The sequence below is a fragment of the Raphanus sativus genome, chromosome 1 (assembly GCF_000801105.2).
Source record: "Raphanus sativus cultivar WK10039 chromosome 1, ASM80110v3, whole genome shotgun sequence".
NCBI lineage: Eukaryota > Viridiplantae > Streptophyta > Magnoliopsida > Brassicales > Brassicaceae > Raphanus > Raphanus sativus.
In genome coordinates, this window is record NC_079511.1 from 138,347 (window position 1) to 156,095 (window position 17,749).

General features: G+C 36.2%; 5 protein-coding genes and 1 non-coding gene across 6 annotated transcripts; 4 read left to right on the top strand and 2 right to left on the bottom strand.

Annotated features, from left to right (window-relative positions):
• The first annotated feature begins 221 nt into the window (after window positions 1-221).
• Window positions 222-330, top strand: LOC130497873 (small nucleolar RNA snoR77). Its single transcript, XR_008936907.1, has one exon. It is a non-coding gene; the product is annotated as a small nucleolar RNA snoR77 (small nucleolar RNA).
• Window positions 331-2,380: 2,050 nt separating this feature from the next.
• Window positions 2,381-6,540, top strand: LOC108808081 (probable RNA helicase SDE3). The gene is made up of 5 exons (XM_018580283.2): window positions 2,381-2,540; window positions 2,905-3,694; window positions 3,764-3,928; window positions 4,053-5,507; window positions 5,581-6,540. The coding sequence occupies exons 2-5, from the start codon at window positions 2,918-2,920 to the stop codon at window positions 6,358-6,360; spliced, it is 3,177 nt and encodes a 1,058-aa protein (XP_018435785.1). The 5' UTR covers window positions 2,381-2,540; window positions 2,905-2,917; the 3' UTR covers window positions 6,361-6,540.
• On the bottom strand, window positions 6,510-7,837 carry LOC130507000 (non-specific lipid transfer protein GPI-anchored 21-like). The gene is made up of 5 exons (XM_057001722.1): window positions 7,421-7,837; window positions 7,251-7,277; window positions 7,086-7,139; window positions 6,880-6,933; window positions 6,510-6,774 (listed from the first exon to the last, which is right to left on the bottom strand). Exons 1-5 carry the CDS (start codon window positions 7,746-7,748, stop codon window positions 6,629-6,631), a joined length of 609 nt encoding a protein of 202 aa, XP_056857702.1. The 5' UTR covers window positions 7,749-7,837; the 3' UTR covers window positions 6,510-6,628.
• A 2,139-nt stretch (window positions 7,838-9,976) lies between these two features.
• On the bottom strand, window positions 9,977-10,892 carry LOC108842748 (putative B3 domain-containing protein At3g49610). The gene has a single exon (XM_018615761.2). The coding sequence runs from the start codon at window positions 10,799-10,801 to the stop codon at window positions 9,977-9,979; it is 825 nt and encodes a 274-aa protein (XP_018471263.1). The 5' UTR covers window positions 10,802-10,892.
• A 1,712-nt stretch (window positions 10,893-12,604) lies between these two features.
• Window positions 12,605-14,262, top strand: LOC130506684 (uncharacterized). Its single transcript, XM_057001391.1, has 3 exons — window positions 12,605-13,343; window positions 13,433-13,582; window positions 13,711-14,262. The coding sequence occupies exons 1-3, from the start codon at window positions 12,672-12,674 to the stop codon at window positions 14,005-14,007; spliced, it is 1,119 nt and encodes a 372-aa protein (XP_056857371.1). The 5' UTR covers window positions 12,605-12,671; the 3' UTR covers window positions 14,008-14,262.
• Window positions 14,263-14,452: 190 nt separating this feature from the next.
• Window positions 14,453-16,116, top strand: LOC108840254 (uncharacterized). Its single transcript, XM_018613095.2, has 6 exons — window positions 14,453-14,611; window positions 14,821-14,926; window positions 15,060-15,101; window positions 15,200-15,320; window positions 15,404-15,638; window positions 15,728-16,116. The coding sequence occupies exons 1-6, from the start codon at window positions 14,555-14,557 to the stop codon at window positions 15,944-15,946; spliced, it is 780 nt and encodes a 259-aa protein (XP_018468597.2). The 5' UTR covers window positions 14,453-14,554; the 3' UTR covers window positions 15,947-16,116.
• The last annotated feature ends 1,633 nt before the right edge of the window (window positions 16,117-17,749 follow it).

Here is a 17,749-nt window from a genome sequence, read left to right on the forward strand (position 1 = left end):
TCTTCTTTCAGCTTTTGTTGATCACATTCACAACAACGCTTATCAATATTTTATTAAAACGATGGTTCTTGTAAGACTAGCCATATGATTAATTACACATGATTCTTGTAAAAATAGTCATATGATTAATTACACAGACAATGATGAGTTTGGTTTTTCCAAGAGAATTACTGTAAAGAAAAAACATTAACAATCCAAGGGAAAGAAAGTGTTGTTAGCGATGACATGAGAGGTGTTTAACTGCTCCTAGATTGAATTATGCTTCTGCTCTTCAGACTTGCTGAGATTATTTTTAGTCTTTGAAGCTGGTCTAGTAGTCTTAAGCACATCTTTTTTCAATCTTTGCTTTTCAGTTACAAAAAAAAAAAAAAAGAAAGTGTTGTTCAGAAGCTTGGTAGCTAAATATAAATAATCTTTTTCTAAGGCTTGTATTGCTCTTTTTTTTTTTAATTTCCTGATCATTTTTCGTATGAATTAACTATGAAAAAGAAACATCATTATTTAAGCAAAAAAAGTTGATGTATTTCGCCAATTTGAATATAGCTTTATATATCCAGATTTAAGTATAAAAGTTATTTTCTATAATAAACTCCAAAACAACTTAAATAAGGAGAAAATGACATTCCTATACTCCTTACCTCTTAATCGATACGTTGTGAGACATACGAAACAATATATTCAGATAAAACAATAATCCGCGGAATGATTTCTTTGCATATACAAGTTATTTGATATTCAAATACATGGAGTTCTTCTTATCATGGTTCATTAAATCAATGAGTACTTTTTTTTTAAGTGTGCTCACCTGTCAGAACTTAAGCAAATTAGCTTAGGATATGTCAGTATTACATTGGATTTAGACCAAAAATATTACATTGGATGATTTGTGATGTATACAAGTCAATATAAAGGAAAACTAGGATTTTATCTTTATAAGGGAATATCGTGTTTCTCTTGTAAAAGAAAGTCAAAGTTAATTGAACAAATAAAAATAAAATAAGGTTGCATAAGATTAAAGAACATGGACTTGATTGGTATAGGCTTTTGAGTAGGAGTGTGAAAGGATAGGCTAGCAGACTAACCAAAACAGCATGCTTCTTATTTTCATTAAACAATTCCACAATATTTTTGTTTAGAGATTTAAAATAAAATATAATTTCACATGAACAAAACCCACTGGCTCTGAAAAGACACTCCGGGTAGGCGGCAACATAGTGTCACTTTCAGAAGATAAACACAAGATTAAATCTACAATGCCATTTAGATTCCTCTTGTTACCCATATAGTTAGCAATTTGTACCAATTCCTTTCAGTTTTGTCTAGGGCTTAGAACAAGTTTCATTTGGTAAACACATAACTCTATATAGCTCTTGACTAATGCTGGTACATCTCTCGTGCCCAATACCCAAACAAAATTAAAGGACTATCAACCATTGAATCACCACATAAGGACTGAATCGATTCTAATGACTGTCAGTATAAAAACATGTAGCGACATCAACTCTTCAAGATATTAGTATATATAATATGAAAACATATCTGTTGCAACATTATGTAAACTCTTATATATCGATAAAATACAAATCTTTCACCATCATTCCATCAACAAACCTTCCTTATTACGCTGTATTTTCAATTATACCTAAAGGCTAACGTCAATCATCTAAATCTGTAGATTTTAGTGACTTTAGGACTATAGGTTACAATAACGATTCTAGTATTTCGACGCGGGCTAACATGTATGATCACATTTACTATGCATGAAACTAATTATTACGTCTCCGAATATCAATTCTTAGAGCATCAGCAATGATCAGTATAGAAATTTACTCAAGCTATGATGAGCAAGGTGGATCCACATGAACTTTTGTTATTTTGTATATCTACACAAACTTCTCAATTCGTGTAAACTGGCTACATAAAGTGTATGTTCTGTTTTGATTGATCTCATGAAAAGCAAAAAAAAAGTTCAACATTGTTAAAATAAAAGTTGTTAAAAAAGTAAAAATAAAGTTATAATCAACTATAAAATTACAATTTAAAAAAAAATAAAAGATCAATAAAACTTTTTCTCATACAACTAGTATTTGTTATTTTTTTTTTCAATGGAATCTTAGTTAATCTTTTAAATGAATTAACATTTTTACATTCCCAAAATTTGGGAACTTAAAACATTCCATTAGAAATAGTCAGTCTTTCACTAAGATTTCGAATAACTGTCCTGAATGGGCCGGAATCCATATCCTTATTTATAACTAACCCAGCACGTGCACTCGTTCGTCATTGTCGTGGATATATGGGCTTTATAAGCCCACTACATATCAAAAATCAAAGGCCCAATAGTGAGTCCACATGTTTTCTTCCGAGACGGAACTGACTCCAATAAGCAATTCCGCGACTCTTCAGTCTTCTTCACTCACTCTTTTCGCGTGTGTTTTGCTTTAAAGCCTGCGATTGTCCTGGCGTCGCACGCTTCTCCATTTCTCAGTGTGATCGCAGCGACGAGCATCATCATCATCATCCAATCCGTTACAGATTTCGTGAGTCTAACTCTTATAGCTCTGCTCAATCTCGTCAATTTCGTTTCGGTTCTTAGGGTTTTACTGTGCTCTCTGAGCTTTCTCGCTACTCAAAATCCGATACAATCCTCTTTAATTTTCTATTTCCGAAAGATTTAAGAATCTGCCAACGTGCGTATCTGAATGATTAGGTTAGGAAGGAAGTTATAGTGTCTGTGTTGCGATCGCAATTAGCACCAAACTGTTCTTAATACGTGCGTATGCATCAGATTCTCATCGCATATGTTTTCAACTAATCGTTACAGATTGGGTGTTGTTGAAATGTGTAATTGTTACTTTATAATCATATAGAAAGTATATATTATAATGTGTATAATGTTTTCAGATTCTCGTCAGCAATGAGTGTGAGTGGATACAAGTCAGACGACGAGTACTCCGTAATCGCCGACAAGGGAGAGATCGGATTCATAGACTACCAGAACGACGGCTGCTACAACCCACTAGACGAAGGCCCCGTCGTGATCTCCGCTCCTTTCCCTTTCAGAAACGACAAGCCTCAGTCAGTAACCGTCGGAGAGACTTCTCACGACTCATTCACCATCAAGAACACCACGGACGAGGCCGTGGATCTCTGGACCAAGATCTACGCGTCTAACCCCGAGGATTCCTTCACCCTCTCCATCCTGAAACCGCCTTCGAAAGATGCAGACGTCAAGGAGGTGCAGAGCTTTTACGAGACTTTCACTCTGGAGGACAGGATGCTCGAGCCGGGGGACACGTTGACCGTATGGGTCTCTTGCAAGCCGAAGGATATCGGTTTGCATACGACTGTGATTAGTGTTGACTGGGGGTGTGACAACGTTGAGCGGGTTGTTTTCCTTTTGGCTGAGGATAAGATATCGAGCTCTCTCGCTACGAACAGGCCTTACTCCAGGAATAGAAGAGCTCCGAAGAAAGACTTTGCTGTGGATAACTACGTGACGGGGACACGGCCTTCTAAGGCGGTAGCACAGCGTCCCTATAAAAACAGGCTTCCTCGGTATGAGATTCCAAAGGAGACGAGAGAGAATCTTGAGAGGAAGGAGATTCCGGATTATTTGAACGATGGTCTAACGGTTCATAACTATTCAAAATATTACAAAATGTTACTTATTATGGAAGAACTACAGCTCGAGGTATTCTTTCTCATTGTTCCAAATTTTTTGCAGTGAACTTGTGTAACTTTTTGCTTTCTGTGTGTTTAGGAAGACATGCGAGCTTATGATATGGAGAATGTTTCGATGAGGAGAAAGGGTCTCTGTTTGTCTCTCGAGGTTCCGGGGCTTGCTGAGAAAAGACCTTCCATTGTCCATGGAGATCATATCTTTGTAAGACATGCTTGTGATGGTGCAACTGCTCCAGCTTATGAGGTTATGTTCTTGAAACATCTTTGCATCATTTCATATCACTTTCAGCCTCGTAACTTCAAATATGTTTCACGATTTATCTTTCTGGAGGAATAAAAAATTGGAAATGTCTTTTCTTTACTCACAGGGATTTGTACACCGCGTAGAGGCGGATGAAGTGCATTTGAAGTTTGCCTCTGAGTTCCACCTTCGCCACACAACTGGGAGTGTCTATAACGTGAGGTTCACGTACAATCGAATCAACACTAGAAGATTGTATCAGGCTGTTGATGCGACAGAACATTTAGATCCAAACTTCCTTTTCCCATCCTTGAAATCCGGGAAAAGGATGATAAAGACAAAACCCATCGTGCCCATTTCGCCAGCTCTTAATGCAGAGCAGATTTGTTCCATTGAAATGATTCTTGGCTGCAAAGGAGCACCACCATATGTTATCCATGGACCTCCTGGCACTGGGAAGACCAAGACATTGGTGGAGGCCATAGTTCAACTCTATACAACTCAGAAAAATGCTCGGGTTCTCGTCTGTGCTCCTTCCAATAGCGCAGCTGATCACATTTTAGAGAAGCTACTTTGTCTGGAGGGAGTTCGCATCAAGGACAATGAGATTTTCAGGCTGAATGCAGCTACTCGTACCTATGAAGAAATCAAACCCGACATTATCCGCTTTTGCTTCTTTGATGAGTGTGTTTTCAAGTGCCCTCCTCTCCTAGCTTTGAATCGTTACAAACTCGTTGTGTCAACATATATGAGTGCATCCCTTCTCAACGCAGAAGGCGTGAAGCGTGGTCACTTCACTCATATTTTCTTAGATGAGGCTGGTCAAGCGTCAGAGCCAGAAAACATGATTGCTATCTCAAATCTCTGCGTGTCAGAAACTGTGGTTGTGCTTGCCGGAGATCCAAGGCAGCTGGGTCCGGTCATATACTCGAGAGATGCGGAGTCACTCGGCTTGGGGAAATCATACTTGGAAAGATTGTTTGAGTGCGATTATTACTGCGAAGGGGATGAGAACTATGTGACGAAGCTAGTCAAGAACTACAGATGCCACCCAGAGATTCTTGATCTCCCATCAGAGCTGTTCTATGATGGAGAACTGGTAGCTTCCAAAGAAGACACAGACTCTGTTCTTGCCTCGTTAAAGTTCCTTCCGAACATAGAGTTCCCAATGGTTTTCTATGGGATCCAAGGATGCGATGAGAGGGAAGGTAACAATCCGTCGTGGTTCAACCGTATAGAGATCAGTAAAGTTATAGAGACAATCAAGAGACTGACAGCGAATGACTGTGTGCAAGAAGAGGACATCGGAGTTATAACTCCTTACAGGCAGCAAGTAACGAAGATCAAGGAGGTTCTCGATAGGTTAGATATGACTGAAGTCAAAGTCGGTAGCGTGGAGCAATTCCAAGGGCAGGAGAAACAAGTCATCATCATCTCAACCGTAAGATCTACAATCAAACACAACGAGTTTGATAGAGCCTATTGTCTGGGTTTCTTGAGCAATCCAAGGAGGTTTAACGTCGCAATCACCCGTGCAATATCTCTGCTAGTGATCATCGGAAACCCACATATCATTTGCAAGGTACTACTTAACGTAAAGCAGTGACTCGTAATCCCAGCATTCCAAACTAATGTAGAACTGTTGTATGAAACAGGATATGAATTGGAACAAGCTTTTGTGGCGTTGTGTAGATAACAATGCTTACCAAGGATGCGGTTTACCAGAGAGGGAAGAGTTTGAGGAGGAACCATTCTATCAAGAAGAAAGCAGCAATGCTCCTCAATACTCTGTAGAAGAAGCGTGGAACATGAGTGGCGAGGTCAACAACGCCGGCACAAAGGGGAAAGATGAATGGTCTGATGGATGGAACGACAATGGTTCTGGGACGAAGGAAAATAATGAATGGTCTGATGGATGGAACAACAATGGTGGTGGAACTAAAGAAAAAGACGATTGCTCTGATGGTTGGAACAACAACGCTGTCGCAAAGGAAAAAGAAGAATGCTCGGATGGTTGGAACAACAATGGTGGTGGGACTAAGAATACAGACGAGTGGTCTGATGGGTTGAACAACAATGGTGGTGGAACTGAAGAAAAAGACGATTGCTCTGATGGTTTGAACAACAATGGTGGTGGGACTAAGGAAAAAGAAGAATGCTCCGATGGTTGGAACAACAATGGTGGTGGGACTAAGAATACAGACGAATGGTCTGATGGGACTAAGCATACAGGCGAATGGTCTGATGGGTGGAACAATGGCGGCACAAAGGAAAAAGAAGACTGGTCTGATGGTTGGAACGACAATGGTGGTGGGAGTAAGAATACAGGCGAGTGGTCTGATGGGTGGGACAACAATGGTGGCACAAAGGAGAAAGAAGCCTGGTCTGATGGTTGGAATAACAATGGCGGCGGTGGTGAAGAGAAAGAATGGTAGTTTGTCGCCAAGGAGGAATATGAATGGTATGATGGTTGGAAGTAAATGGATAAAATTATATTATTACCGCAAATAATGTTGGTGAATGAACAGAGAGCTATTTTGGATTTGTTCGTTTGTCTATCGTCTGGAACCTTTTGCTGTTTTTATTAAGCTTTAATTTCATTTCATTTTTGTGGATGTGGGAAGGAGACAGCAAACATCAAATACACGTAAAATCAATATGAAAGTAACAAGCAATATTATGACAGGTAATTGAGCTTTAAAACTAGAAAAAGTTGATGATCTCAAAGGCGAAAAAAGTAAGTAGAAGAAGCGGAAGCTTGAGAGGGTGCGAAGAAGAAGGCGACGAGGCTGAAGGAGTTGAGGCTGTCGGGACGTCTTCTCCCTTGCCCGATACGGGAATATTTTGGTCTGCGTAATGACAACAAACTCAAATGTATTAGTAACAGATTATCAAAAAAAATGATTAGAACTAAAACACTTTTTAAGGGTTTAAGAGAATCTCTGTGTTTTTACCGTCAGGTGTTTTCGAACTTGTCGGAGATGTAGTAGGACCGAGAGAAGGTGAGCCTGCAAGAGTAACGTATACTAATGAATAATGAGCTTATGCTAGTAGTGGAAGATCACTAAAACGTATTTGAACCGGTTCGGGTCCTTAGCCCGGTCTACGTGATGTCATTAAACTCGAAAAATGTTTAGGAGGCTTAATTTTGTTAATTTACCTTGAGGAGTTTCCGTTTCTGTAGGAGGAGTGGTTGGACCGAGAGACACAGGGCCTGTGTGTTATTCACAATAGGCTTTGGTTAATAAAACATGATATACAAAGTAATTTACTAATTTGTATTGAGATTTAAATAAACTCTATAAAACTATATGAACCAATTTACCTGGAGCAGGAAGAGGTGCTGCAGAAGCTGCAAAATTTCACAAAATTTACGATAAAAAATTAGAAATTGAAAAATATAGATCGATGTTGATATATAGATATAGAACATCAATAAACATATAATAATTCGGCTCAATGTGTTAATTATCGAAAAAAATGAAATTAGATAACCTTTGCATTTAACGGGGACACCAGGCATGCCACATGCACGAGGAAGAGAGATGGCTAGAGTTCGGTTAATAGGAAGATTGATTGGCACACTTGCGGTTACGATCAGACACAAACAGTCCAAACCGGTTCCGGTTAACGATTTAAGAGCCTCACAACAATCCGTAGTCGGAGAACTACCACCTCCCGTCAGAAAATTCATGCACCCTGTAACGCTAGAGAGCATGGTTGGTGAACATGGGGTATTGATTTGAGCGAGAATCAATATTGGAGAGTTTGAAAGTAAAGGCAAGAAGATTAGAGCTGAGATTAGGCAAAATCTGGGATCCATTTTGCTGTGTTTTTAGGGGTTTAGGCAAACTGAATCTTTTTTTCTTCTGGTCAAGAAAATAAATAGAATTTTTGTGTTGTGGAATTGAAATGAAATGGTTATGGTTTTGTGGTTACTTTGTGTGCATGATATATACATGATATAAGACAAGGGCTAATAAGGTAGCTTGTGGAAGTTGGTTTTGATTTTGACTTTTGAAGCTCAACTACCTTAACTAACTTTTACCAGTGAAAGCTAGTTTTTAATTTGCTTCCTTTTAAAAATTATTCTATCATCATAGTCAAAACATTCATTTGACTATATATTTTAATTATTTTTTGACTAAAATATATATTTTAATTATTGCATCAATAAGGTTCTTCAATTTTTTGGATACATTACCTTTTTAATTAGAAAGACATATCTTAAAAATAATGATAATTAATAAAAAGAAAGACTGGAGCCTAATTTTATGGCAACACCTTAAGAATTAGTAGTATTTTAAGTTTGTGTCAGATAATTGTAACGTGAAGACGGTAAAGAAAAATATTAGAATTTTGAAAGAAAACAATTAGACCGTATCGTGATTACATTAACGAGATGACGTGTGACTTTTCTAATGTATTGTTGAGTTTACCCAAATAGAGCAATATCGGAACTTTAGTACGTAATACTAATTAGTTGAACTACACACAATACTAATTATAAGATGTAGATTGAAGAAACGTGTTGGTCAGCGCTACAAAGATTTCTGTATACACCAACAAAAAGTTGCCACAAAGTTAGGCTACTTACATAACACTTATGACAAAACAAAATAACAAATTACTTGGTTAGTTTTTTTTTTGGTGAATAAGTTTGATACGAGTTAAAAAGGTGAACAAAATAATATAAACACGGTTAATTCAACGGTAAGTTTATATGTTATTACTAATTTACTACCTAGGTTTTCATTTACTCTTAACGTCAATTATTACGTATTTTTTTGACAAAATCAGTTATTACGTACTACCTCTTGTATTGTCTTTACGAATTACGTCAATCGGTCAACCAACTATAGTGCAATTGTTGAACGTTGATATTAAAGTTCGAGTACGTAACTGCAATTTTAATCTTGATAAAAAACTGTAATTTTAATCGTAATCTTAGATTCGACCTATAATCTCCTTATTACATTATCTAAAAGAAGTCTTTACCACATATTCTAACTGTCGATAGGATCTCAGATATTTTTGAATATATTTACACTATAGTTATCTCATAAATCATATAAATATTTCTCTACTTTAAGAAATCTGAGGTAATTGAGTGTATAAGAACGCATGATTATCTCTAGTATGTCATTAATTTTTTTTAACAAAAGAATGTGTGGATATTTTTTAAGAAAATTTATCTCATGATTATCATATATTTTATATTAATATTTTATTTCAATATTTGTCGAAAAAAGTAAAAATTAGGAACGAAGTTGCTTTCATCTCTCTCTTTCACTTATTCATAGCTGCAAGTTTAGACTATTTCACAAACTATGAGAAAGAAAGAAAAATATTAAACAATGTATATATATCAACTATCATGAGGTTTAATTTTTGTTAAATATTATATGTACGATAAATGGATTTAGAGAATTCAGCCTAAAAATCGTGTACATATGCACTAACAATTATTTTATGCTATGACTGGAGAAAACTTATCAGTCTTTGAAAGAAAAAAAAATCATTAAAAACTTTTTTTAGGTGCACCAAATCATTAAAAACTAAAAGTTTCTTTTCGGCTAGTCATATGGGTCTCAAGAACTTCCCGGATGAGTAATCTTAAAAATGTAACTGCAAATAAACAAGAACAGAAAACATACTGGAAGTTAAGTGATGACTGATCAATCTAGCTAGTTGTTTTCCTTTGTTTTATAGTAGCTTCTTTAGTTAAAAAAAAAAAAAACTTAGCCTGAGAGTGTTTTCTTTGTATGATCATTCATCCTGAAATCGAAAATAAACAAAACATAGATTCATCGCAACGGAATCAGAAACAACAACAAATAGTCATCTACGTACGAACAATGAAGAAGAACTCCAACAAAGATGTCAACCAAAAAAACCCAACATATAATTTTTGTAACTAGTTACTAAACCAAAAACCCTACTAACTAAACGTCCTTAAAAAAACCTAGAGTCCATATCAATGAAGAATTTACCACATGCAAAAAAAAAGGAGAAAAACAATCATGAGATAGGGATAGCAGAAGAGCTATACTATGTGCTTATGGTGGGAGGATGAGTAACTAGGGCAAAGCAGAGGACACCATCGCACCTAAAAGACCAGAGACTAATCTTGTCTTTGGCTTTCAACTTATTCTCCTTAACGATGTCGTTCCAGCCACGGTTCAAAACGTAGTTCAATGTACCCTTTTCAGAGCTCTCCTTCTTCTTCATCACCCATCTCTTGAAAACCAAACTCCACGCTTCAGACCTTTGGTCCACGAGAAACGCTTCCACTCCAGGCTTCCCGCCCTTGTTGCCTTCTTCTTGTTCTAAGAAACTCGATTCCTCTCGAGTCAAGAAGTCGTTTCTTTTTAGCTTCTGGAAAGGGATTAAGAAACGGCTCTGGTTTGGGTTGACATCACTCACGGACAAAGTCTTCTCAAAGACGAGCTTTGCGTCTCCTACGTCCAAAGCAGCTTTGAGTCTTTGTTTCTTTGCTTTATCCAACCTACCACTACCCCTTCCCTTTCGCTTGAGAGGTCTCTTGCCAGGATTAGGGTTTAGTCGGTTCTTACTGATGTTGTGATCGTGGTTTGGTGGCTCTTCTCTCGGGGACTTGTTAAGGTCAATGTTGCTACAAAACCTAGAAGAAGCTCCACTAGAAACTTTATGGTCTCTCCTCTCTGCTTCATTGATCTGCTCTTCATCATCCGTATCAGGAGGAGGAGGTTCGTTAAGGTCAAACTTGATAATGCGTGATGAAGGAGACTTAGCTTTGCGCAACAACGCTTCCTCTAACGCCTTGGTCACTTTATCACGTATATTTGGCCAATCTTTTTTCATTCGTGAAAGATAGTGATCATCTTCACCTCTCATTATTATAACTGGAACGAAAATTCGAGTTGTAAGAATAAAAAAGCAGAGAATGAAATTAATGATAGAGACAGAATCAATGTTAGAAAATTGTTTTGCTAACTGTGTTTGAATATATACTAACTAATATTGTTTTTCCATTGATAACAGAAGTTAAAATCTAGATTAAAAACAAGTAGATAAATATTTCATAGATTTTGTTTACCGGATTCTATGGGATTTTCTAGGCCTGGGCGTTCGGGTACCCGTTGGCGTTCGGATCGGGTTTTTCGGATTTTCGGGTTTTCGGATTTACGCTCCTAGGTCCCATAGTAAAATTTCATTAGTACGGGTCGGGTTCGGATAATAACACTTCGGGTTCGGTTAATAATTATATTGCATCCTAAAACCCATAAAGTAACCATATATCATTCGGGTTCGGGTTATATCGGTTCGGTTCGGATATAACCAAAGTAAAAAAACAAAAACTTAAAGAAAACATAAATAAAAACAGCTAAATTAGTTAAAACTAATCTATCTCACATAAAATTGCTAAAATAACAATAAAATGTTAAATCAAGTATGAAAACAAACATTATTTGTAAACAATATACATTATATTATAGAGAGTAGACTTGTTATTCCAATGAACAAATTATAAATTACTTATTTATAACTAATTGTGTACTTGAAATATTTTTAATATTGTTAATATTTATTATTATATATCATATTACCACGAATATTAAATTTAATAACTAAAATACTTATATATATATTTCAAAATATTTATATTAACTATTAGTTTCGGGTTTTTCGGGTTACCCGTTCGGGTTCGGTTAATAACACTTCGGGTTCGGATATTTTTTATACCACCCTACAAGACCCGTTCGGGTATTTTTACATTTCGGGTCGGATAACGGGTCGGGTTTTTCGGTTCGGGTTCGGTTCGGATTTCGGGTTCCGGATTTTATGCCCAGGCCTAGGATTTTCTATTGTTATCTTCTTTATAATTTAATATTTTTTTAAATTTAACATCTCTTAAAGATAATTTAATATACACCATGCATGTATTAAATGTTCCATATATATCTTCTTAAACTAAACCTTATTGTTTTGTATTTTTTTTTGCTGGCAAAGTAATTGAGCTACACATATATGTTCTCAATAATATCTAAACATTATTAAAAAAAAATTCTTAGTTTAATTTTGTTTCATTCCATCTCATTCACGTACCTTTTTGATTCTGAATGTTTTTTTCTTTGAATGAATTCTGAATGTTTTATTACTACGGTGACTAATAAAAAATAAATGGAATAATAAATATAGTAAAAATAGTGAAATTAGCATTTCACTAATTCTATAACCTTCTTGACGTAAAATGATATTTGAAATGTATATTTTCTAAAATAAGATGGAAGGATATGAAACCAAATGGAATATATTTTTTTTTCATTTTTTTCATTTTAACTAGTAAACATTTTGGAATACAAAGAAATTAAGCATTCATGAAGTTTTTATTTCAAAAATCTGCATCCTAGTTACATCCTACATTTGTCTTGTTTCCACTTATTCCACATAAATTATTGGAAATGGATCTATTTTTTCATTCATGTAAAATAGTAATTTTATTTTGGAATCTATAGGAGTTGGCCATTTCATAGAGTTTTATTCCAAAAAGAAAAACTAATCCAGTATTGCAACCTTTCAGTAAAAAATTTAAACAAGCAAAACTGCCGAAATCAGAGGACCGTTGGGTGGGTATTTGACATTTAAATTTGAAACTGAAGGAAACAATAAATAAATAAAGACAAAATCTGAGCCAATTTATAAAAAAAAAACAGAGAGAAGTTAAAAGAAAATCACCAAACAGAGGCAAAGATTTGAGAAACCAATGACATCCTCATCACCGAGCAGCACGACAATGACGACGACGACGATAACTACGGTCTCCACAGAAGATGATTCAGAGAAGAGAGACAACAGTAACTGCTACTTCCCGGATTGTCGCAAAGACGCGAACTGCAGCTGCGAGATCTGTCTCGACAGCCTCAACGCGACGCTCGATCTCATGCCTCTCAGCGTGCAGAGAAGCTCTCTCACCAAGCTCTCTTACGCATCATCATCCGCTTTCAAACCCACCGTAGAGTCCACTCCGAGTTCGTTTGACCCGGATGTGGTGGTCACCACGCCCGCCTCTGTTTCTCGCCCAATATCATCGAAGGTGAAGAAGATCTCTCCGCCGAGGAAGAAGAAAGTGGTGAAGAATGAAGAACCGAGGAAGAAAGAGAAGAAGAGAAAGTCACTGACTTGCGTTGTTATTATGAAAGTGGTGTTGGTGATTGGTTTGGTTCTGTGTTTGGAGTTAGGGTTTGGTTGGGTGGTTAGAGGGGTTTTGAGACCTGAGTTTACAGATGAGATAGTGAGAATCTCTGGGGAGAGATCTCAGGCTGCTAGGGATCTAGGCGCGAAGATGAGAATCTCGGAAGATGAACTAAAGGGTTTTGCTAAAAATGGAAAGTTTTGTAGCTGCGTAGATTCCAAATCCAATTGGAAATTCAATCAGGTATATTCCAGTTTTCACCCAAAGTTTCGATTTTTAATGTGACGGATTTGAAAAGTTCTGTTTTTTATTTATTTTAATTTAATTTCTAGGATGGTCCTATGCTGAACTCAAAGTGTGTTCTGTACAAGTCCGCCACTGAAGAAGTGAGTATATGGGGATGGCCTTTGCAGACAGCTGGATTGTTCTGTACCGGGTCCTCCTCAAGTTCCATCACCGTCTTATCAGGTCGAGTAACTGAGGTAAACCAAATCTTAAATCATTTAATTTAAATCTCTCAATTGATTTGTTTGTTTAGTATCCGTTAGTGTAAATTTATGTCATTCACACAGAAAATGATTCTCATGTTTTTTTGATGTTGTCATTGAAGTGGTCAGAAGGGAACTTCGGTTACTCGATACATGAGGCCAACACTTCGTGGGGGAAAACCAAATGGAGCACATCGGTTCTGCAGTTAGATCCCAACACATGGGTTCTTGAGTACAGTTTAAGTTCAGTGACCGAGAGTTCGAGTTTGTTGTCACTGACCATTGATCTCCTGACACGCATGATGGTCCAAGCAGCAAAGAATGTAAACCGGGAGCTTTTCTGGATGTTTTCAGCCTCCTCAAGGAAATTGTATAGTGAAGTGGTGTCAGAGGCTAGCACTACAATGACACCAACTTAAAACAAACTCACCAGGAACAAAGAAAAACAAAGCAATCGTTTTGTTTTTTCATTGACATCTTGTCATCATCATCAATTTCATCAATGATCATCTTTTAGGTAGTAATAGTATAGTCAATGAACAACAAGTGCTGATGTTGTATCCATTTTCTTTTGGTTTACTGTGAATTGTGGGAGAACTGTAAACGCTGTCGTTTTGGTTAAATACAATCCGGTTCTGGCTCAATACAAGTTTTATTCCATTTGGTTTGGTTCATTTAAAATCAACTGGTTTATTAAATTGGGTTTGGTTCGATACCTTTTTTGTGTAATGTTGTGAAGAATGTCTAAGAAAATGTGGGAAATTCCCGGTATGAATGTGAAACAATAGATTAAACCGAACTTGACCTGATTCGTACCGGTTCTTTCATGATCGCACACAACTTGTGGCTTTGTGTTTTGTCTGCGAGAGAAGGAGACTTATAAAAAGTTTGTTGGATCATCAGGAAGAGAGAGTCGAGTCGCTTCTCTGATTCGTTTGCTGGGAAATTGATTCTTAAGGAACGACGATGGCGTTTTCCGCTTTGAATCAGCTCTATCTCGCCCTCGCGGATAAACCCGAGCAGGTTTTTTTCAACTAATCCCCAAAAAAATGAACTCTCTTTTTTTAATCGATAGAGGTTGCAACGATTGGTTGCTTTGTTCGATTAGGTTTCCTCTAGTTTTTGTTCGATTTTGTATTTTCTAAAGGATAAAGCTTTAAGATTGAGGATGTGTGTGATTAATTCTCTGAACTGAAAAGAACAAAAATTAAGTCTTTGGTTTTGCATTTTAGGAGAAGATAACGGCGGAAGAGATGAGTGTGATTGCCTCTTGCCATATCAAAGTTCTCTGGACTGCTGGCTTTGCCTCTGGTCTAGCTGGTGGTTTAGGTTGGCAAGGTGTGTACTACTTTTTTCATTCATTTTGCCTCACCAAGTGTTGTGGAGAAGTCTGTCTCTTCATTGCGCTCTTACTTACTTTGATTCATAAGAGTTTCCTCTTCTGATTTTTTGTCGTGTGTTTTCTTTTCAGTGGCGAAAAAGATGAAAATGCTGAAGCTTCCTCTTACAGTTTGTAAGTAATTTTTTTTTTAGGACTTTGCTTACTTGTTTTGTTGATCATTATCTTTTATTTTCAATGTTTCATCATCCTCTTTTCATCACTACCAACAGTACCTGCTGTGGCGGCTTTTACTGCTGCTTGGGATTGGTCCAACTCCACTACTGCTGTTTCATGCCTTGATAACATTCTTAGGCAAGATGCTACACGTATGCAGAGAGAGCTTGTCAATGTGTAAGCAAATGCTTTTCTCTCAGACTTTTATGGTCTTGGTCATTTCTTTATTCTGACTTTTATCTTTCTTTTTTTTACTACAGCTTAGTCAAGTACAACAGAGGTGAAGCTTGGAGATGGCAGCTTATGTCCAAGCACTTCTACCCTGAAGCTGTTTACAACGATCAAGGAGAGAAACCTCAGATGCGCTGGCGTAAGAGGAGAACTTTCACTGAAATCCCCGCTTCTTATGATGATGATGATGTAGATGATGCCAAACCTCAGAGAACCAACAACACTGATGCTTCAAAGACTAAACCAGTGCTCCAAAATGCCTCTGTGAGTGCTTTCTATCTGATCTTTTTTTTTAAATTCTACAAGCCTCTGCGAATGCTTTGCATCAGTGTGTAATCTGAGTCTTTATTCAGGGAGATTCGGATGGCGAAATGGCGGATGAAGAAGATGCTCTTGACAGTGTATTTGGTGGTTCAGAACCAACAGAGAGCGTTCCTGCTGCGCCGGTTAATGCGAAAGCTTCAAGCAAAGCGCAAACTCGCAAACAGAAGAGAGCTCAACGAAGACAGAGACGGAAAAACCGTGAAGAAGCTTCCGTTAATAATAGTACTCCTCAGTACGAACGTGCTTAAGACGAGACTAAACAAGAATGCTTTGTACTGCTTGATGATTTTCACTTTTGTTGAGTTTCTGTAAGCTCCCATTAACTTATATTATATATCAGGTTTCATTTCCATGAATTATCATTTGGAATCCCATTTTATGAAGGACTATTGTGTAATAAAAATGTTTGAGACATCCACATCCTGCTACAGTTCGAATATTGATGGAATCATCAAGTATTTAGCTTCTAAATTATATTTAATTCCTTTAATTGACAACCAATCCGCTACTAAAATGTATCCGGTGGAGTCTGCGGTCTCAAATAGCAACAATCATAATTAAAAACTAATAAATAGTACTTTTTTCAAAAACTCTAATGTGTTTTATGGTTTCTTTGATCATCTGTGAAAAACAAATATACTATTTGTAAATAGTAACTATCTAAATTAAATATTTAAGATAATTGTGTGGCAAAAAGAAGAAGAAAATACCAGTGAATTGAACAAACCAACTTTTAAGAACAAAAAATAATTCATAATTTTTGTGTGATAGAAAATTCATTCTACTTATTAACATAATAAAGGTAGAACCAAAAATTTTAAAAGGTAAAACAGTTACATATTCATGACAAACTTTTAAATGGTAAGATAATCATATAATTTCTGATAAATAGCAAAATATAAATAATGAAAGCTAATATTATTTTTTTAAGTTAAAGTTTTTAGAGGGAAATTAAAATTTAAAACATCTTATATTTACTTATTCGGTTATTCATTCATTTTCACCCGCCCGTAAAGCAGGTACAATCCTAGTACACAATTAATAAAAGGAAGAATGTGTAAATAGAAGTATAGAGGACATATCACACATCGATTTCTACTGATGTGACAAAACAAGAGACAAGAAGAACATCACCGGTACTAGCACGAGATCGCCGATAGAGTAGGTCACCGGTGGAGAGGTCGCCGACGTTTGAATCCCGTCGATCGTCAGGAAGGCAGGAGAGGTTTGGAGAATATAAATCCAAAACCGTTGTTTGGCAGCTCAAACAACTATGTCGAGACTACTTATATTATTCGATTTAATGCAGTTTATTTGATTTTCCCCTACTGACTAGTTTTGTTTTCTGTAGTTTATGTTTTTTCTCTTCTTTTTTTTATGTTTCGGAAAAGTTAACAATAAATTTTAAAAGCAATAATACCTAACAGAAAATGGTGCATTGATGCATTAACAATTGCATTGGAAGTTAGAATGGTGAATAAGTTTGTTTGTAAAGTTAAAACAATGTTGTTGTTAGAATTCAATCTAAACAAAGCTAGTAATCATTTGAATAATATCTGATTTATATATTCAGATAAATGTTTGGAAATGTTTATTTATTTCAATAATATGTATAAACCACTTTAAATGCGTTTTGTATCACTAAAATTATTATTTTTTCCAAAAAAAAGTTTTGTATACATGATATAATCATCACATTCTAATAGTTAGAAACTCCTTTCAACAATTTTTCAAGATTTTGAAATTTCTAAATATGTTGATCTAGGAAGAACAAAACTATTTTTGAAAGAATAATACTATTTTGACTTCATGATGTCTTATGCATTTTAATAGAAACTGCATGTGGTTTTTTTCTATCTTTGATATCGTGGTGTTTTATGTATTTTAATGAAAACTGCACTTAGTTTTATCGTTTAATTTCAGAATGGATTCATCTCTTCATTTATTAATTTGAGAATGGATTCCACTAAGCGCTCCTCAGTACGAGCTTGCTTAGAGACAAAACAAGAATGCTTGATGATTATCACGATGAATTTTTCTTGAGTTTCTGT